At 47.4% G+C, this 22105-nt stretch overlaps 1 protein-coding gene across 1 annotated transcript in view; it reads right to left on the bottom strand.

Moving 5' to 3' along the window:
• The window catches only part of KCNH1 (potassium voltage-gated channel subfamily H member 1), a 375464-nt gene that overhangs the window by 102687 nt on the left and 250672 nt on the right, over positions 1 to 22105 (bottom strand). Inside the window, 2 exon segments of the mRNA XM_021063876.1 lie at positions 11307 to 11559; positions 17167 to 17366. Coding sequence (XP_020919535.1) covers positions 11307 to 11559; positions 17167 to 17366 — 453 coding nt within the window.

Here is a 22105-nt window from a genome sequence, read left to right as displayed (position 1 = left end):
GATCAGATGCCTGTCTAACAAGCTCCCATATCATCCTGTTCTTACTCCTGTTACCACTCTTGGCACTATATTATAGAAGTGAAACTGCATATTCACTGGTCTGTCTTTCTGGTGAGGCTGGTAGCTCTATGCTAGGTGTGTCTGTCTGGCCCACTGTTATATCCTAATCCCCAGCACTACACCTGGCATGTTTGTGGAATGAACAAATCAATCTATCAATGAAAAGATGAATCTTCTGAGTGGAACAATATAAGGTGGGCCAGGATTTGGAAGACTAAGAATGCCTTAGGATGGATGACTTTGACAACAGGACTGGTCCTCAGTCTGCATGCAAGAACCTGGGCTTCCTCAGGTAGCTACATTGTCAGCCTGACTCCAAAGGAATTTGCTGACCTGCTCAGAAACACTCCCGTAATTCACTCTGATCCAGCTTAATGCTGAGCTGAAAATTTATGGATGAATTTAAAAAGAAGAAATAAAAATGATGGATGTTAGAAATTACACTATGATACAAATGCCCTCTTTAAAGGCATTAAAATTTCACCCAAATATATGTCACCAGCCTTTCTGCAGAGAGACTATCCTGAGCTTGAGCAAAAGAGGCTGGCATCGCCCTCTGACTGGATGACCACACATGAAAACGGATCCATTAAACCTATGGCTTGGAACATCATGACAATTCTCCTTCTGTTCTTCACAACTGCAATCGGATAAAATTAAATTAGCGGAATGCCTCTCCACTAAGTAAACAGATCACAGATCTTCCACTGAAAGCAGGTGATCATTTTCTAAGATTGCTACAGATAAGAATTAAAAATGGACTTAGTTGCCCCCATTTGTTTTTAAAAGGATATTTGGCTATTGCAGAAAATAACTGAAATGTATTAAAAGTAGAAAGTGTAAGACAACTTCGGCATTCCAAGAATGATGCCAAATGACCCCTTTATGGTGGATTATGCACTTATCTACTATGAGATACATTTCTTCTCCAGAGATTCCTTGTTTGTGATACAATTCTATTTTTGGTTTGCAGTTATTCTGAAGTTTTGATATAAGAGTCTATATATATATGAGGTTGTTTTAAGTTGTTGTTAATTGCAAGTTCATCTCCAGTGTCCTGCATTTGTACCCACCTCTTCTCATGATTTCTGATTTTGGTGGTAAAATTGTACACGGATGATTTCACATCTTTACTGAATATATACCTTTACTGGTGAGCTTGTCATTTGTGGAATTTTTGTTTCCTGCCTCGTTCTTGGAATGCTGAAAGTCTTCTTACATCTGATTCTGATCTCCTCTCCATCAAAGAATTTAGATAATAATAATTAAATAATGCAATTGTACAATTAAATAATACAGTTCTACAATTGTATTAATAACCATTTATCTCCATGGTACAATGTAAGGTCTATAATGTCTTGTTTACCACATCACCTAGAATGGTGTAATGCCTATATTAAAGAATCAATAAGATGTAACAAATTGTGAGGACATATATAGTTACACTGTTTTTTAACCAATTTATGCATTTTATATTTTAGTTATTTTCAGAGAGTATATTATTTTTGTTATTCTTCCCAGTTAAGTTATTCCTTTTATTAGGCTATATAAAATATTTAATGGTATATAAGGTTTTCTTTATAAATTTTGGTTGTATAATATAACAATTTTAATATAATGCTAATTTTTAAAGAAAAATTGAAATGTAGTAGATAATACTAAATAGTAAGGATGAAAGCCATACAAAATGGGATTAAGTATAGAATAAATTTCCTATTTGTCTCAGCATATTTTCCATTCCACTTCTCCAGAGGGAGTCACTTAATCTGTTTCTTAAGATCCATGGTATAATAATCTGTGTGAATGTAATTGTGTTTAAATGTATGTATTTTATTCTGCAAAAAATAAAAATAAGAAATAATTTGAAAGGGAAAAAAAAACCCCAAAAGTATCAGCTCTTGGGAGTCCTGCTGAGAAAGCTTCAGTTACCACTGTGGCACACACTGTTCATCTTTCTCCCACTCACATCCCTTTTATGTAGCTAAGGTTACTATGGAGAGGTCTATATCCTGCTTGTTTCTCCACTTAACAGTATATTTGAAACATTTCGCATTCCAATAAAACTTATCATCATCGTAACAAGTGCCTTGATTTATCATCTTTTTTTTTTTTTTTTTGTCTTTTGTCTTTTTAGGGCCGCCCCCATGACATGTGGAGGATCCCAGGCTAGGGGTCGAATCGGAGCTGCAGCTGCCAGCCTACGCCAGAGCCACAGCAATGTCAGATCCGAGCCATGTCTGTGACCTACACCACAGCTCACGGCAAGGCTGGATCCTTAATCTACTGAGCACAGCCAGGCATCGAACCCTCAGTCAACCTCATCTTTCCTGGTCGGATTTGTTTCTGCTGCACCACGATGGGAACTCCTGCAAACCCATTTTTTAAATTGCTTAAGCAAAAACAATTAGGAAGGAGGGCCCCAGCCCCACCCTCTCTCAATCAGGTAATGCATATATTACCTGATACAAATGTTTTGCATTTCTGCAGTTTTAGATTATTCATCCTATAGCTCCCTGCTGGGAGTGTGGATTTAACATAATTGCTTCTGTTGATGGAACAGCCACATGAATATTAACGTTGGTTGAAGTGTTTAGAGAGAGTCACTTAAACACAGCTTCCTCCCCTTGGCTGAGCATGTGCAAGAGACCTTCTATGGCTCAGTAACGCTCACCCCCACAACTTCAGCAAGTTCCCTGGGGGGCGATGCGGAGCAATGCCCCACAGAAAGTGGCAGCACAGGACATGGGGCCATCTCCCTCCTTCCCTCACAGGACTCTTGGGAAGCATCTCCGTGAAGGATCTGCCCTCTCCACTCTAACATAAAGAGAACCCACCCACGGTTGTTGCCGTTCTGTAAACCACTGTGAGGTAAGCCACTCTATCTTCATCGTCTAGCCAACCTCCTTGTCAAGAACTGTTTGAGGAGTTCCCAACGAGGCGCAGCAGTAACAAACCCGACCAGCATCCTCGGGGATGCCGGTTCAATCCCCAGCCTCAGTCAATGGGTTAAGGATCCGGCGTTGCCATGACCTGTGGCGTAGGTCACAGACGTATCTCAGATCCAATGTGGCTGTGGCACAGGCCAGCAGCTGCAGCTCTGATTTGACCCCTAGTCTGGGAACCTTCACATGCTCTGGGTGAAGAAAAGGAAAGGAAAGGAAAAGGAAAGGAAAGGAGAAGGGAAAGGAAAAAGGAAAGGAAATGAGGAAAGAAAAAGTGTTTGAAGGAGGGTTGGGGAGTACTGACTAAAATCAATGTCTTTTTTCTCTCTGATTAGATCAAGAAATAACAAAAGAAATGCTCTCAAGACTTCTTTTTGAAAATAAAACGTTATTCTTTCAAATTGCATCTAATAGCTAAAAGGATGGGTGCAACTTGGAACAATGCTTTCTCAAGACCTACTTTAAAATTCTCAACAATTTTTCCTGATTTTGAAAGTGGCATATGCTCTTTGAAAGGAGACTTGAAAGATGAACAGATATAATGAAAAGAAAATGAGTATTTCTTGGGGCCTCCAAAACCAAAGTCATCAACTCTGTGGTGGTAGAGACGTTTGTGGGTTTTTACCTCCCCGTGTTTCTCCCCACACAGCTGAGATTAGACTGCAGTGTAAGACTGTATTTTACTGACTTTACTTATCGAAGAGTTTCTAACATCCTTTCAAACTCCTCGTGAGCTTTTTGAATGACTCCATTCTCTCTCCTTTGAAAACTCTCCCAAATCCTTGGTCATTTACAAGAACATTCATGTGTGCTCAGGGCACCTGATGTTTATTTTTCTTAAGTCCTATACCTTCCTCTGAATCCTAAATCTCTGTCTTGAGCCCTGGCTTCTTTTCCCAGTTCTGGACCAGCCATTCTGAGTAGCTGTTGAACCTGGATACCCCAGTGGCCTTTACATACAAGTCAAAACCGAGCTCGTTACTTTTCTCTTTGCCCGTCTCTGCCTTCCGACTTGGCCTTCTCCCGTCGCAGATGCCTCCGTCTCTCCCACCCCCAGATGTCAGGGTCCCCCCTCTCATCTCCCTGTACCCGTGCCCCCACATTCTATCCTTTACAACCTCTCAGACCCTCCTCCCAGAATGTCTCAGCCACCTGTCCTTTCCATGCCAGATTCGGTAAATAAAAATGCTGGACACTCAGTTCAATCTGAATTTCAGCTAAATGGATACATTTTAGCACACATATACCCCCTTCAATGTTTAGGAAGTACTTGAGCTAGAAATTATTCTTTGTTAATATGAAATTCAAATGTACCTGGATGTCTGTGTTTCCTTTGGCCGCTTGTCTCCGTTTCTCCTGCCTCCACCTTAACACCTCTCATCTCTGCTACAAGCTGCAGTCACTAAGGTCTCCCTGTCTTGACGTCAGAGTCATTACTTTTCACACAGCACACCGCTAATGGTGACATACTTTACTCGCCACCCTTGGTGGCTTCCCACTGACCAGGTCCCCAGGCGCGCATTTAGACATGTCCACAGGTCAGCCCAGACCTGCCTTTGTGGCTCAGGACCCACGGCTGCCCTTCAAGGGCTCTCAGCTCCACACAAGAGCTGGTCTTGTGGTGACTGAATACGCTGCACCTTCCTCCCCAGGCCTCGCTCACACCATTCTATCTAAAATACCCTACCTCCCATGTCCAAATTCTGACTCCATCTTCACAGAGCCACTGCCCTAGGCGACACCCTCATCTTGTATGCGGATCATCGGCAAATGTATACTATCGTCTTAGCAGGTCAGAAATAGCTGAACATCAGCAATTTCATACGGTTTGGGCTAATGTAATAAAAAGTCCCCTCCCTGGTGCTTCCCCCGTTTCACCATTTCTTCACCCCATTCCACAAAAAATGAATATCAAAGAGTGACTGCCGACAGCTATGTTTCCCAAGTGGAGTCCTCTAACCACATGCAATGGAATCGCCCCATGGAGGGAGGGCGTGTGAATCCTGCAGATGCCCAAGCTCCATCCTAGAGCTGCAGCGTCAGACTCGATAGAGGGGGACCTGGGAGTCTGCACTGTGAACAAGCTTTCCAGTCGAGTCTTCTGCTCACTCAAGTTGAGAGCCACTGGCCACCTGCACAGTCTTCTCCGTCGACTCTGCTCACACCGGACCCTGGGTAGAGGCCACATAGAGTCCTAGCTTCGACGACCCTAGAGGCTCAGGGGGGTCCTCCTCAGCCCAGTTCAGCTTCTATCTCTTCCATAAATATTCCCCTGTTCACTCCAGCAAGTCCAGAGAAAGAAGTACCTGTGCTATTTATTGTCACTAACCATGCATTTGTCTCCCTGAATAAGACAGAACATTCGTCCGAGATAAGGACTGTCTCTACACTCCTCCCACCCCGTATGAGGCTCTAATAGTTGCTCAATAAATGAATAGTATGTTGATCTCCAACCAAGGTCAATGGACTCAAAGAAATGAACTATCTAAGCAAAGATGTGAGTGCCTTCCAGATTAGGGACTGTGACAAGGAAGTATTTTATTAAAAAATATGTGTCATCCATGAACAAGCATCTACAACTTTACATGTACCTTTAAGGAACATGTACATGTCCATCCTAGTTCAATGATGACAGAACTGCAAGTAGCAAGTTCACTCAGACTCCCTGTGCTGCGTGAGCCAGGGTCTGCCCTGTCACCTTCCCCTTGGCTGCTCCTCTTCCTTAGGCAGACGCTGGCCCATCCTCAAGTTGAGAAGCATTTCCTCTAGTTGACAGTCATTTCTAGATCTATCCTAAAAGGGCACTGCCAACTCAACAGAACAAACCCGCCCTCTTTGCTCCCCTCTCCCCTCTGACTCCAATGCTGTCCAGCTGCTGCTGGAAGCTATGCCCTCTCTTCATCCTGCACATCCTGGAGATCCCTCCTCTCCTGACGGCTCTGCCTCTTCCGCAGCCCCCTTCCGCCACCTCACCCAGGCCCTCACGATTTATCTCCTGAGGCTCTGGGCTAGTCTCCATGCATCTGTATTTGTGGCACTCAAATCTTCTTGTCACTCCCACATTAAAACTTTCGTGGGGCCCCTCATCCCCCCAAGATCAAGTCTAAACCCTTATGCTGGACCATGGGGCCCTTCACAGCCTGGCCTCTGCCTGCCTTTCAATTCAGTTCAGCTCAGTTCATCCAACAGCCCCCAGTGCCTGCCACGTGCTGGGCCATGCCAGAGATATGAAACTGAAGGACCTCAGTTCACAGGCCACAGAGGAGTGAATATGCCATTGATGCAGCGTGATAGACTTAGTGGAACTGCATGAAGCTTCGGAGGCTTAACCAGTTACCGGCAACTTCAGGGAGTTAGTGCAGAACCAGGGCTACCATTAAGTCCCCAGGTCCAGGTCTCTTTCCACTGCTCCGTGTAGAGACCCTGACCACAGAGACTTCCGTCCTTCCCAACATGATGAAATAAAACAAACCCAAAAGACACAAGGTGATTAAAATATAAACTAGGTATTGAAATGCAAAACGCATAAAAGTTACAACAGGGACACCAAATCACAGTGAAACAGGGTCGTTTTAACACTGTGCTTATCAGGTAGAAGCACAGGGAGACGGCTCACACTCAAGCTCACGCTGATGAAGGTTCATCACTTGGAGTCGCCATGTGGTTCAGTGGCTTACGAACCAGACTAGCATCCATGAAGATGCAGGTTCGACCCTTAGCCTCGATCAGTGGGTTAAGGATCCGGCATTGCCATGAGCTGTGGTGTAGGTTGCAGACATGGCTCGGACCCAGCACTGCTGTAGCTGTGGCGTGGGCCAGCAGCTGCAGCTTGGATTCCCCTTGTCTGGGAACTTCCATATGCCACAGGGGTGGCCACAAAAAAAGCAGGAAAAAAAAAAAGAAAGTCCAATCACTCAACTACATTAGTCAGGTACCAGAACTGAGATAACAACTCAAATGCAGATGCTAATAGTACCACTTGGACAGGGACAAAATGGGTACCTGTGACTTTTTATTCTGATATATATGAAAAATCAGAAGGCAACTGCTTGAAAGAAATCAAATGGATCAAACGGACAGGCTAAAGACTAGAATTTATTTCACAGGACCAAGAAACTAAATTTGAGAAGCCATGAAGTTAACGTCTAAGAGAACTCCACAAGAGGAGATGGGGAGGACACCATCTCCAAAATCAGGCAGAGAACATCGGAGGGAAAGCAGAAAACCCGAGACCACCTGGTACAGTCTCGGTCCTCAGGGAACAGCAGGGTTTCAATCTGAGAGAGAGACTATCTCCATTTGTGGGGTTGTGTTTTTCAACTGCGGGCTGAGAGCAGGTCAAGAAAGCAATGCAGTGGGTCGAGACAGTCCATTTCTTTTTAAATGAACGAGAATTGAATCTAGCAAAAACATGAGGTTGCATTTCATGTAGCAAGAGTAAGTACTGAGTTTCATGTATAACTGTGAGCAGACACACATTCATTAGTTTACAACATGCACTGACCTGCAGTCAAGAAAGTTTCAAAAACACTCTTGTAGAAAACTTTTATTAGAAAGGGTTTCCTTTTTTAACACATACGAAACACATTCTGTTATGAGTACCGACCCTTTTCCTCATTCTTGGAGTCTGTGCTAAAATTAAACAGGAAATGAGGGTGGAATATTAGAACTGAAAGAAGGAAACAAATTAGCAGAATGTAATAAGCCGGTGAACTGATATTAAGAAGCTAGAGACTCAAGGAATGAGATGGATGAGTTCTGGATGAGTCCCGCTTTCTGGTAACGAAGGATTCCCCAGCTATTCTCACTGGAGCACTAGGCACACAGGAGCTTCTCAAGAGTTACTTGTCCGAGAACCTTCTAGAAGCAGCTGCATCCTCTCTATGATCATAGCCATACAGCAAAATAATTGTTGCCTTTTGAACAATGTTAGTCTCCTCCACTTGTAGAAGCTCCTTGAAGGCTCGCATTTAGTCCACAGCTGCACCCCCACCTCTGAGACAGTGTCTCAATAAATTTTGCTTGGACTGAACTGAATGGCATCAAAGGACAATAAAGATCTAGTCCTTCTATCTATTGGATGCTTGAACTCTCTTCTCAAGAACAAACTGACTTCAGTTTACTGAGACATTCTAATTAGAGGAAAATAACAATAGCAACGAATCTCTGAATTTAGATTTCCAGGGAGAAAACAGCTTGGACTCTCTTACACCTCTTAGCTCAGAGGTCAAGTTCAGTCAAAGGGCCTGTATCATCCTTTCATAGAGTAAGAACCTCTTGAAAGGTCAAAGATTCTTTAGGACATCAAGGTTGGACCTACTCTTTGGACCCTATTTGGCTCCTAGGGACACATGCTTTTTCTAGTCTGAACAACCTGAGAGCAACAACCATGTTGAATCTGAGGCTGCGGGGCTATTCCAGAGGCCCCGTCATCATTGCTAACCGGAGTCGGCAGGGTGCCCAGAGGGCTGGATTTGGAGACGCCGTCAATTGGCCAGGTGAGCCAACAATGAACCAAGCCCTGGTTGCTTCCCCACAGGAAGCCCAGGCTGATGGGGAAATGAGACAGGACTGGGAAGTAATCATTTTTCTTCCTCACCTTCTGCAACTTTTCCTACCTCTACGCCTAGGTGTCCAAACCCAACCCCAAACAGGGCAACCGTTTGGTGGGGGGCAGATTGCTAAGGAAGCCCCTGAGCATGAGTGGTTCAAGGGAGTGGGGCTGGTCTGCAGCTAGTTCCTTGGAGAGGCAAACGGTGAGGCATCAGTAGGGGAAATGGGTGAAAGATGCCCTACTCCAAAGGACCAACTCAAGTTCAAATTCCAAGGAGAGCCCAATAGTCACTAGTTACTCTTCCTCTAGCCAGGCAAAAGTCCAGACAGATGTCCTCAAAGCAAAGCCCTCTTTTTCAGGGACCCCGATTAGTATGAAATATCCTTCTCCTGCAGCAAAACTAAAGCCATGGCTTTATCCTGCAGGCGTGCTCCTCCCCATACAGTCAAATCTCTCATCTCTGTGGATGAGGAAGGCACAGAACAGGATAACCCTGTCTGCAGTGTTCCATGGATATGAGGAATCCAAAACTTATTTCACGAAAGTTCCAGCCTCCCTCCCTCGATGAGTCTCCCTCCCCGACGTGAGAGCACATGCAGAAGGAATGCACATCACCCTTGGGTTAACCTGAGTAAAATATAATCAAGAGGGTAAGTTGGCTCAGGGCCGGAGGAGAGACAGGCTGCATATCTACAACTCTCCAAAGTTGAGTAGAAACTATGTTTAGTTTTTTTTTTTTTTTGTCTTTTTGCCTTTTCTAGGGCCACTCCTGAGGCATATGGAAGTTCTCAGGCTAGGGGTCGAATCAGAGCTGTTGCTGCCAGCCTACGCCAGAGCCACAGCAACGCAGGATCCGAGCCACATCTGTGACCTACACCACAGCTCACAGCAATGCCAGATCCCCAACCCACTGAGCAAGGGCAGGGATTGAACCCACAACCTCATGGTTTCTAGTCGGATTCGTTAACCACTGAGCCATGACGGCAACTCCTAGTTTGTTTGTTTGTTTTTTTAATACTATTGAGGTCTCACTTAGTTTAAATCTCAAGTCTAACTTTTTTTTTTTTTTTTGTCTTTTTGCCATTTCTTGGGCCGCTCCCGCGGCATATGGAGGTTCCCAGGCTAGGGGTCTAATCGGAGCTGTAGCCGCCAGCATACGCCAGAGCCATAGCAACGCAGGATCCGAGCTGCGTCTGCGACCTACACCACAGCTCACGGCAACGCCGGATCCTTAACGCACTGAGCAAGGGCAGGGAATGAACCCGCAACCTCATGGTTCCTAGTCGGATTTGTTAACCGCTGCGCCACGACGGGAACTCGTCTAACTTCTATGTAACAATCTCTCCCTGCCTCAGTTTCCTAAGGAAGCACGTGCAAAAAAATTAAAAATATATCCACCACGTCTAGCAGTACCTGGCAAAGGAGCGGGCCAGCAACCTACAGAAGTGATCGTCAGGACTGAAGCGCTGCAAAGTGGCTCGGAGCAGAGGCTGGGGGAGAAGAGGGGCTCCAGGATGCTGGGTCTGCGGACCTCATCGGCTTCGGGGAAGTTCCCTAACCTCTCCAAGCTTTCCTCATCTCACCTGCCAAATGCGGATAAGGAAACCACTTCACAGGGTTACTGTAAGGACGAACTGAGAATCCGTACATAAAACGTCTGCTACAGAATAGAGGACCATGAGCGATGGGTATTGTTGTGACGGCTTGTCCCCAGAGAGGTAAACATGCCCCCAATAAGGAGCTGTTCTGCCGCTACCTCAGGCAATCTGAGGACTCTCTCAGAGGCCACGGATGCTCAAATGTCAAGTACCAATATGTGCCCGCAGGTCCTGCTCCTCCCCCCGCGCTCCCTATTACAGCGAATAGGTGGTGGTCCCCACGTTTCCAAGTGAGCGGTCCTGCAGTCCTCCCGCCAGCCCCCCGCCACCAATCCATCATCAGCACCTGCTGCTTGTACTTCTTAAATACATCAACTCCATTTGCTCCTCTCCATCCGCCCACCACAAATATTAGTTCAGAGCACCACCAGCTTGGCCCCTAGATACCGTATGTCTAGCCTCATCTCCCTACCCTTGCCTTCCTCCTTCAATGAATTCTGTACCTACAGTCATCTTTTCCAGGTGCAGATAGGATCCTGCCTCTTCCTGGCTTTAAACCCTTCACTGGCATCTCAAAATAAAATCCAAGGCCCCTGATGTGCCTCCTGGCGCCTGCCATGGTCCACCTAGCGCCTGGCTCCCTTCCCGACCTCATCTCTCACAACGCCTCCCCTTGTTCTGCGCCTTCCAGCCACATGGGGTACTCGCAAGTATACAAATGAATGGAGCTCTCTCTGCAGCAGTTTCACAGGGCTTGCCCCTCGGCTTAGGACACCCCTCTGTCCCTCTCTTCACCATGCTAACTCACATTCAGTATAGGCTTCAACTTAGGCGTCATTTCTTCCAGGAAGCTGTCCTCAATGCTCGACCCCTGGCTTAGGTGCTCCTTCCACTGTGTGCAAACGTCTGCTTATTTGCTCAGCTCTCCCCACTGAGCGCCTGAAGGACAAAACCCATTTTCTGTCCCAAAAACATCCCAAGTGCTTCAAACAGTACATGGCATAAAACAGGCACTGAAAATGTTTGTTGGATAATGTATGGATGTGAACCCGTGGTCCCGCCCCGCGGGGCAGCTCCAGATTAGACGGAAGGCAGGAGCTGAGCCAACCGCAGGCACCAGAAGGCTCCCCCTCCAGCAAAGGCAGCACCCACCTAGAATGGCCACCACCTCGTCGTCCTGGATCACCTCCAGGGAGCCGGAGACCACAAAGCAGAGGCTGTCGACGCTCTCTCCCGCGTGGTAGATGAGGTCCCCGGGGGCGCAGTGCACCGTCTGGAACTCCATGGCCAGGGCCCGCAGGCAGCCGTCGCTGGCCAGCCGAAAGGCCGGGTGCTCCTTGAACACCTTGCGGTTCAGGTGCACGCAGATGTCAGCTCTCATGTCCTTGGGGCAGATCTGCAGGACCTGGCCGAGCACAGGGAGGAGAAGGGTCAGGATCCTCGCGGAGGCTCCAGCGCGCGGCTCCCTCAGGGCGGAAGCCACACCCGCTAGACCAGAGCGCGCTCTTGAAGGCGCTGCTGGACAAGACAGCCCAGTCCCTGTCCTCCTGGAGCTGACCTTCTTGTGGGAGAGACAGGCAGTGACCCCACCCCGCCCCAAATCTGTGCTCCATGTTCAGGTCAGGGCCTGAGAGTCAGGGGGCTGGGAGTATGTGGGACTCTTCAGATAGGAACCCAGGAAGGCTTCTCTGAGGAGGTGACGATTAAGTCGACACCTGCATAACGTGTCGGAGGGAGGCTATGAAAGGGGAACATTCCAGCAGAAGAGCAAAGGCGGTGAGCGGGCCTGAGCAATAGTCTGAGTGAACACGGGGGAAGGTGGGCGTGGGAGCTGTGGTTTCAGGAGAGCGCCAAGCGTGCGAGGATGCGGAGACTCTTAAATTAGGAAGCGTTCTCGGTTTGCATCCTGAGTGGGATGGGAACACTTTGGAGGACCTGAAGCGGAGGAGTGACAGGGGATCCTCTGTGTGTCACCAGCATCACTGCAGCTCCACTCTGGCATCAGAGGACTAGAGGACGGCGCCAGCTGAGCCAGGGAGTTGAGTTCACCCACTCCTGCGGGGGGCCCAGGTGAGTGGTGAGGGGCCCCGGACTGGGACACGGGCAGGGGCGCCCCTGAGAAGGGATGCGATTCAGAGTATGTTTTGAAGATACAGCTGGCCTGGTCTGCGGATGGACTGCAAGTGGGTAAGACTTAAGGAAAGGCAGTAAGTGGTATTTATCGAGCACTTCCTACGTGCCAGGCATCGTAAGCACCTGGGGGTCACTCGTTCGTTTCCTGCTTAGATACTGAACACCCTATTGTATGTGCCAGGAATCATTCTAGGCTCTAGTGGCAGCAAACCAAATAGACAACCCCGCCCCCTTGCCTTTTCTGTGACTTATCTAGTAGGAGACTCAAGGCAAAATAGGAACTGCCGGGGGTGGGGGGGTCTCATCTTCCAAAGAAATAAAAATTTCTCAGCCTCTCCTGGGGGGAAAGTAGTTCTCTGGACTAAATTTTTGCAAGAAACCATTCACGCCCCTTACACTGCAAGCAAAGGAACCCAACAGGACACCTTCAGGTGGGCTTTTCCAGAGAAATCAGGAATGTTCCTAAAACAATCCTCTTTCCCATTCTAGCCTATGAACAGAGCTGGGGCGGGGAGGGGGGGGAGGCATAACATTAAACATGTTTGGTGAAGACATTTCCTCAGGGTAACAGTTCTTTTCTTTTTTCTTTTTTTTTTTTTTTTTTTGCTTTTTAGGCCCACACCTACAGCATATAGAAGTCCCCAGGCTAGGGGTCGAACAAAGCTACAGCTGCTGGCCTACACCACAGCCACAGCCACTCAGGATCCAAGCCGCATCTGCAACCTACACCACAGCTCACAGCAATGCCAGATCCCTGACCCACTGAGTGAGGCCAGGGATCAAACCCGCATCCTCATGGATACTAGTCAGATTCATTTCTGCTATGCTACAGTGGGAACTTCCTTTTCGTTCTTTTTTCTTTTTTTTTTGGCCAGTTAATTCTATTCATGTGCCAGATGCACATGAGGCCAAACTAAAACATCAGCGTTTGGAGCAGAAAAAGGTTTGTGGCAGAGCCATGTAAGGAGCGAGACAGATGGCTCATGCCCCCCCAAAAGCCCCAACTCCCTGAGCCCCAACTGTAAGGCATTCTTAAAAGCCAGGTGAGGGAGGGGGTTGCAGGGGAAGAGGTCTGCTCCTGCACTGTTCTCTGACTGGCGGATGGTGAGGTCACAGAGCAGGGGCGCAGGGGTTGACATTTTCAGTCCTTAGGCTCCAGGAGGCCTGGGGGCTGTGGGCTCGTGGTCATCACCTAGTTAACATCTTCCACTTGCAGGTGGGACTGGGGCGTTTCCCATGTGTAAAACATCTCAGGAGATGCGCGGCAGATACCCACATCTAGGCACCTGAGAGAGGAGCCAAAGCAGAGGATGTGGGGGAAGGGCCCAGCGGGGTCCGGCTGGGTCACAATTCCCCACGCCTGCTTCTCTGCCTCAGCATCAGGTGCTCACCTCCGAATCTGGACGTCCCTCAGCCTCCTCCAAACCCCAGCTGGAATCTCACCTTGCCCAGGTCAGCTCAGCTCCTGTCCCACCTCTAAGCCCTCCCACCCCCACCCCCGTGTGTGCATTGCGAAGATGCGGTCCCACAGTCGGAATCCTAGTTCCTTCTTCTCCAAGTGACTTAACTACTCTACACATCGGTGTCTGTGGTAAATGCCAGGTGCTAAGCTTGGCTTACAAGGACTCAGTGACATCACGTCTGCCAGGATACAGCCCCAGAACAGCACCTGGCCCCAGGGAGGGACTCCATTCACTCACTCGGGTGCCCGCCCCCTCTGTGTGCCTCTGCACTTGCTCTGGGCCCGCGGGATGCCGAGGAAGGGAGCGAGTTCTCTGGCCGAGGCAGAGGGAACTCAGACTGTCAACGCTGGGGCAGAGACCTCCCTGAGTCCTTTGCTCCTTCAGGCTCATTCAAATAGGCCTGGTAGAAATGCCTATTGAATGGAATTTGTCTCCAAGCAGAACACCAGGGAGTGGGGAACACGTGCTTGTCAGGCCAAAACCGTGCCCAGTGGTTCGAGACCAAGGTTTGTTCTCCAGGTGAGTTCAGCTTTAAGTATTGGTTTCCCTCGGGCTGGGCTTTGCTGGCAGAGGCTGCTCCTGAGTGCGGCCTTGGTGTGGAGACAATGTTTAATTCATACGCCCTCTGATCCCGGAGCCACCAAAACACACATGCGAGGAGGAGAGGGAACTGGATTCCAGAATCTCAGAGCCATCAGCGTCTCCAGCAGTCTCTGTTGGCCCCACACCGGGGACGAGGCAGGGGAGGGTGTCTACTTGAGACCCCACGGTCTTCCTGGTCCACCGTCCCCTCTGTTTGGTTTGAGGACAGACCATCATTGCTGGTCTCCGAGGCCTTGAAGGCCTCAAGGAGATGGCATCACGGGGGCTCGTGGAGCTTCCAGGGGCAGCGGCTGGGGCAGGATGAAGCACGGTGGGGAGAAAAGCTGGGGAGAAAAGCCTGTAGGATCAGGCAGGTCTGGCTTCAAGTCCTGATTTCAACACTCACTCGTCGGGCAAACTGGAAGCTATGCTTAGCTTCTTTCCAAGTGTTTATTTTCTAACTTGAGTCTAGAATTCCTTGGAGCATCCCATGAGCTTCTGCGTGAACGTCCTGGTGTGACGCCCGGCAGAGGACAGTGCTCTGTGCACAGGAGCTCTGATTTCTGACGCTGTCATCACAGCAGAGCAGCAGGTCAGCCTGAAGGAGGCTTTGAAGTCAGGAGGTCAGAGCTGAAAGGACCTTCGAGGTTGGCCTTAGTGCTAAGTTATCTGGTTTCCATGTGTTCCTGACACAGGAGTTGAGGCTCGGCTGGACCAGGGCTGTGCTCCAGGTCATCATCCGCTAGCTACGGGTCCTACCCCTCCACCTGGCGCATGTCCCCCTCGGCTCCCCTGGTCACGGCTGACCATTCTGACCAGGAACAGTAGGGAGGGGGACAAGGGAGGGACCCGGGAGCTTGAGACTGGCTCTGTCCCTAGCAGCTGCCTGCCCAGGGGGCCCCAGGGAGCAGGGGCCAGGCTGGTTCTGCAGTGGAACCACAGCCTTTCTTCCTCCACCTGAATCAGGGCCTGAGCCAAATCCCAAAGCCCTCCTGGAAGACAGCAAGGAGCGGGATGGGGAAGGGACGGCCAGGGCTGCAGGTGGACCCTTCTCCCGTGGGCAGCCCAGCCCTGCGGTGAGGGCGGGAAAGGGTCCCTTTCCCAATACCCAGATTGACAGTCATCCTGCTCTCTGGGAAAAGGAGCCCCTGGGCTGAGAGATCCAAGTTCCCTTCTGCTCCATCAGCTGCCAGGCACTCAGAGAACCTACTCAGGGGCCTTGTTGAGAGAGCAGAGCAGGAGCAATAGGCGCAGTAGGGCCAGCTGCTAGCAAAGCCGGAGTACGTCCCCCTCAACTGATACTCCGCCCTCCTGAGACATGAGGGCACCTCCATCAGGACCTGTCCTTCTTCCCTCATGCTTTAAGTTAAGACAAACGAAAAGTAAACAGGGAGAGCACGGGCTTCAAAGTCAGACAAAAGTGGGTTCAAATCCTCGCCTTGCCATGCTTCACTCTGTGACCAGGGGCAATTAATAAAATTAATTGGGTCCACTGTGTCCTCAACCTTTCAATAGGAATAGGAGCGGCTCCCTCCCAAAGTTGTGAAGCCAGACTGCAGGGCCAGGCACGAGCAGAAGTGCAGCAAGTATCCACCTTTATAGCACCTTCACAATGTGGTAGCTGGTGCATTATTGCTGTTGTTACAGCAGACAATCAACAAAGCCAAAGTCTCAGTCCTTTGAAGTTGGGATCGGTTCAATGAAATTTTTCCATTGAAACTGTCAACTCTCAAGCAACTCTTCTCAAAGAGAAAGACTAGGAGCAGGGAGAGCTGACCGCCGAGCCACCTGAATTTGGCTTTGAAGGTGTCACAGGTACTTTTACAATAGTGCTATCGCTCTGTTTGCTCCATTCTAACAATGAAGGGAATCAGCATTCCCTGAGTGCTTTTAAAAGGACTAATCTAGGATTACATACTCGCTCATAGAAAATATGGCCAAGAAGCTAATTCATAAATGACTAATAGAAAGTCCATTGTATCTTTTCTCCATTCTTTCCAGTACCATCACATTTTCTTTACTTTCTTGAAATACATCTAGAATAAGGTAACTCTTGGAGAATAATAGGGATTTATTGCCATTTCCATGTTACAGGTGGGAAAACTGATGCCTAGAAAGGAGCCTAAGTGATGCTCTCTCTGATCAAGTTATTAAGATATATACCCTTGATGGGTATTTACCAGACTTGTCTAATGAATAGAACATGTTAAAAATGCAGATTTCCACACCCCCCCCAATTCTGATTCCAAAGATGTAAGATGGTGGCTGGCAATCTGTTTTTTAATGACCACATCATGAGATTCTTTTCAGGGCCAAGACGAAAGCAACAACTTTGGACACAAAAGTTAAGGAGATGCTAAAAGCTCAGTCATTAAGTCACATCAGAGTTTAGTGCAACATTATGAAAAATTAAAATTCATGCTAAAATCCATGATAAAATATCAAAAGTTTGAATAACTTTTGTGCCATCCTGGAGCTTGAGGTGAAAGGAAAATCAGTAATACTGATTGTCTCACCCTGGACGCTCCTGATTCTTATCATCACACCAGCCGGGGAAATCCTGCCCGACAGTCAGCCTTCTAGTCCATCTCTTCTCCAGGAGACACACCCTGCCTTTCCAATTTCTTAAATAATGATTCTTAACTGCTGGTCCTTAAGAAAGGTTAATCTGGAAGCAATCCAAATCTCTGGAGGTAGGACCGGGGATTCCAAAACCACACCCAGGTGAGTTCAGATGTACAGCCAGGCGTGAGAAGCACTGCCCTAAGGCAGCCTCAGGTCTCCCTGGAAAAGCCAAGAAGCAAGTCTTTTACCTGAGCCCATCGCCTCCTTACCTTCTCCGTGTCAATGCCTCTGGACATGGACCAGGTGGAGACAATATAATCCATGACTCGCTCGCTCAGTCCCTTGGGCACCTGGTAGAGCTTCAGGAAGTCCCGGACGCTGTTGAGCATCTCATGGTACCTGTTGGTGTTGGCGTACATCTGTTGGAAAATGGTCGTCACGTTCCCGAAGATGGTGGCATAAAGAAGTGCTAGGGACAGGAGGAGGAGAAGAAAAACACACATGAGTGGACCCTGTGTTACAGCAGGCATGTGGCTAGGTATGACGGAGAAAGGGGAGCATGGGGCCAGGTGGCAGGAAACCACGCACAGCACTGTGTAAACGGGGGCGGGGGGGGGTCCATGGGCAGACAAAGAAAAGCAGGAACCAGAGTTCCCATCGTGGTGCAGCAAAAATGAATCATCTAACTACTATCCATGAGGATGTGGGTTTGATCCCTGGCCTCACTCAGTGGGTCAGGGATCCAGCATGGCCATGAGCTGTGGTGTAGGTCGCACACTCAACTTGGATCCCACACTGCCATGGCTGTGGCTAGGCCAGCAGGTGTGGCTTCCATTAGACCCCTGGGCTGGGAACCTCCATATGCCATGGGTACGGGCCTAAAAAGCCAAAAATTAAAAAAAAAAAAAAAAAAAAAAAAAAGCAGGAACCTCTAGACTGACAGGAAACCACACTTTGGGGTGGTAAGTATCCGGAAGGCAGCCAAAGACAGGGGCAAGGAAAAGGGTATGAATCCTCAGCATCTGAATGTAATCTGTTGCTCATTATGCCCTCATTACAGCAAAATTACAATAAAATTAGCCTTGCAGATAAAAAGTTACCATCATGCACCAATGCCATGACACTTCCGATAAAGGCTAAACAAGGACAAAAATCCCTCCTCCGTTCGGGAAGGTGGAGCCAGAAAATGACAATCAGGGAGTATGACCCCCAAATCCCCGCTTCCCAGGGAATATTCTACCTACGCAACTGTATACCCCTTATAATTGGAGGTCCTGCTGTACAGCACGGGGAACTATATCCAATCAATTGGAATAGAACATGATGGAAGATACTATGACAAAAAGTCATATATGTATATATATGACCGGGTCACTTTATTGTACAGCATAAATTGATAGAACATTGCAAATCAACTCTAATAATAAAAAAGAGATGTATTTCACACTTAAATAAATCCTCACTTTACTTTCTCCACTTCCATCTCATTTCTGAAATCCTTCTGGGACGAGACGAGAACCTTCCCTTGGGAAACACCTGAACAAGGTCCAAGAACGCCCCGTTTGCCCAGAGCAGGCCAATGGCCCGAGCTGTTCAGCCCTGGACAGATGGTCCTGACCTTCTCAGGAGAAGGGTGGCTAAAACTTTGTTGAGAATTTTTGCATCTATATTCATCAAATATATTGGCCTATAGTTTTCTTTTTTGGTAGTATCTTTGTCTGGTTTTGTTCTTAGGGTGATGGTAACTTCATAGAATGCCTTTGGGAATGTTCCTTCTTCAACCTTTTGGAAAAGTTTAAGGATGGGTATGTGTTCTTTGTATGGTAGAATTTGCCTGTGAAGCCACATGGTCCTGGACTTTTCTTTGTAGGGAGAGTTTTTATTACATACCAATTTCATTTTTAGTGATTGGTCTGTTCAACTGATCTATTTCTTCTTGATTCAGTTTTGGTGGGCTGTATGTCTCTAGAAAGTTATCCATTTCTTCTAGGTTGTCAAATTGGTTGGCATATAATTATTCATAGTATTCTCTTAGGGTTTTTGTATTTCTACAGTATCCATTGAAATTTCTCCCTTTTCATTCCTTGTGTTTTTTTGTTTGTTTTTTAATTTGTTTTCGCTTTTGTCTTTTCTATGGGTGCACCCGTGGCATATGGAGATTCCCAGGCTAGGGGTCAAAGTGGAGCTGTAGCTGCCCGCTTACGCCAGAGCCACAGCAACGTGTGATCCAAGCTGCATCTGTGACCTACACCACAGCTCACGGCAACACCAGCTACTTAATCCATTGAGCAAGGCCAGGGATCAAACCTCCAACCTCATGGTTCCTCATGGTTCCTAGTCAGATTTGTTAACCACTGAGCCACGATGGGAACTCCTCATTCCTTGTTTTGAGTTCTTTCTCTCTTCCTCTTCTTGGTGAGTCTGTCCAGAGTTTCAAATGATGCAAATGACAAGGGCTTAATCTCTAAAATATGCAGACAACTTATACAACTCAACAGCAAAAAAACCCAACAACACAATTGATAAAGGGGGAGAAGACCTGAATAGACATCTCTCCAAAGAAGATACATCCAAATGGCCAACGGCACATGAAAAAAATGCCCGACATCACTAATTATTAGAGAAATGTGAATCAAAACTACAATGAGCTACACTTCACACCAGTCAGAATAGCCATCCTTAACAAGTTAACAAATAAATGCTGGAGAGGATGTGGAGAAAAGGGTACTCACCTTCATTGTTGGGGGAAATGTAAATTGGTACAACCACTATGGAAAACAGTATGAAGGTACCTGAGAAAACTAAACATAAAACTACCATATGACCCAGCAATCCCACTCTTGGACATATATCTGCACAAAACTTTCATTAAAAGAGATACATGCACCCTTATATTCATAGCAGCATGATTCACAGTAGCCAAGACATGGAAACAATCTAAATGTCCACCGATTGATGAATGAATTAAGAAGATGTGGTATATATACACAATGGAATACTACTCAGCCATAAAAAAGAACAAAATAATGCCATTTACAGCAACATGGATGGAACTAGAGACTCATACTAAGTGAAGTAAGTCAGAAAGACAAATACCATATATCACTTATATGTAGCATCTAATATATGGCACAAATGAATGTATCTATAGGGGAAAAAAAACTCACAGACATGGAGAACAGACTTGTGGTTGCCAAGGAGTAGGGGGCGAGAGGGGGATGGACAGGGAGTGTGGGGTTAGTAGATGCAAACCCTTGCATTTGGAGTGGATAAGCAATGAGATTTTGCTGTATACCACGAGGAACTATATCTACCCACTTGTGATGGGACATGATAGAGAATAATTTGAGAAAAAGAATGTGTGTATATATGTTTGTGTGTGTGTATGTATGACTGGGTCATTTCGCTGTGCAGCAGAAATTGACAGGACATTGAAAATCAACTGTAATAAAAAATTTTAATGTAATCCCAAATGATTACATCATAGCAAATCTGCCAAGAGCACGGAGGAATGTCATATCCTTGCTTTGCATTTATTAAGGTTCACGTTAATAACAGTCCAGTTCACTGTGCTGGATTTGATGTGAGGAGAGTAAAATCAGGTCCCCTCTGAGATTAACAAGCACACACTCGTGCTGCTGCTGCTCCCCCATATTAGCATCACGAAGGAGGAAAATTATGTCGTCATGAAACCCCACATTCTACATTTGACTCCCCTTTGCCCTTGGATGCCAAGCTCAAGTGCTACCTCTCCCAGGAAGCCTCCCCATCCTCCTCCAGCCCACCTATCCCCCCGAGAGTGACCGTGACTCCCCAGGTATACAAATCTTTGACTTAACGATAGGGTTACATTCAGATAAACCTAGTATAATAGGGAAGAACAAATCTGACCCCATATTAGATCTGTTCCTTTATTATACCATCCATGGTTTTTTTCTTGAAGAGGGACGCCATGGTCGGGGACCATACCCAGGCTGCCTGGCTTGGCCCAGTCTGGCCTGCAACTGGGAAAGGAGATAAGGGAAAGGAAAGCCTTTCAAGGGTTTGGGATGGCAGAGCCGATGGACAAGAGAAGAGAGCAGGGTCTCCAGGGAGGCCCCGCAGAGGGCGGGCATCTATGAAACCTGCCATGGCCGAGTTGCCTGGAGCTCAGGTGACTGCAGACTAAGATACTTTTGGAGAGCTGGTGGAACAAAGGATCTGACACCAAGAAGTTTGTAACCACAACCACACCCATCCCTCCTCTCACCTTTAAAAAGGCTTTGCTGAAAGCTTTCTAGGCGTTTGAGGTTTTTCTTGGGCATGAGCTAGCCATCCCCTTGCATGGCCTGGCAATAAACCTTTCTCTGCTTCAAACTCTGAGGTTTCGGTATTGTTTGGCCTACTGTGCGTTGGGCACAGGGACTTGTGTCCAGTAACACCATCATAAGTGGGAATATCATCAGTCGAAAATCCATTTAATACACCCAACCTACCAAACGAAATAGCTTGGCCTGGTTACCTTTAGCCACTTGGGCAGTCATGTAACACCAAGGCTCTTTTCTAATAAAGTGCTGAATATCTTACATAATTTATTGAGTATTGTATTAAAAGTGACAAACAGAATGGCTTTTTTACCCTCCTGATCTTGTGGCTCACGAGGAGCTGTGTCTGCTGTCACTGCCCTGCATCATGAGAGAGCCCAGGAAAAGACCAAAATTCAACACTGGAAGTACAGTTTCTGCTGAAAGCCTATCGTTTTTTTTTTTTTTTTTTTTTGCGCACCATCATAAAGTCGAAAAATCGTAGGTCGGGGACTATCTGTCTCTATGGAGGTCACGTTACACACACCATTCTACAGTCATATTCTTCTCTGTCTGCCTGTGCCCTTCCAGGGTATGCTTGGAGGCTGGACTCAGCTTCTCCTTGCCATTGACACCCTGGGCACTAATGCTACTAAAGGCAGGCAGGTAGCTAGGTATGAGCCGGGCGGGGGGGGGGGGGGGCCACGGGGCCAGGCGGCAGGGAACCATGCGTCATGTAAACAGCGCTGTCCAAGGGCAGACAGAGACATGCAGGAACCTCCAGACTGCCAGGAAACCACCCATTTTGGGGTAGTAAGTGTCCTAGTGGCAGACAAAGGTGGAAAAAGGTGAGAATCTCCAGCGTCTGAAGGTAACCTGCTGCTCATTATGCCCTCATTGCAATAAAATTACAATAAAATTAGCA

This window comes from Sus scrofa, chromosome 9 (assembly GCF_000003025.6).
Source record: "Sus scrofa isolate TJ Tabasco breed Duroc chromosome 9, Sscrofa11.1, whole genome shotgun sequence".
Classification (NCBI taxonomy): domain Eukaryota; kingdom Metazoa; phylum Chordata; class Mammalia; order Artiodactyla; family Suidae; genus Sus; species Sus scrofa.
This window is presented reverse-complemented; position numbering and strand designations above follow the sequence as displayed.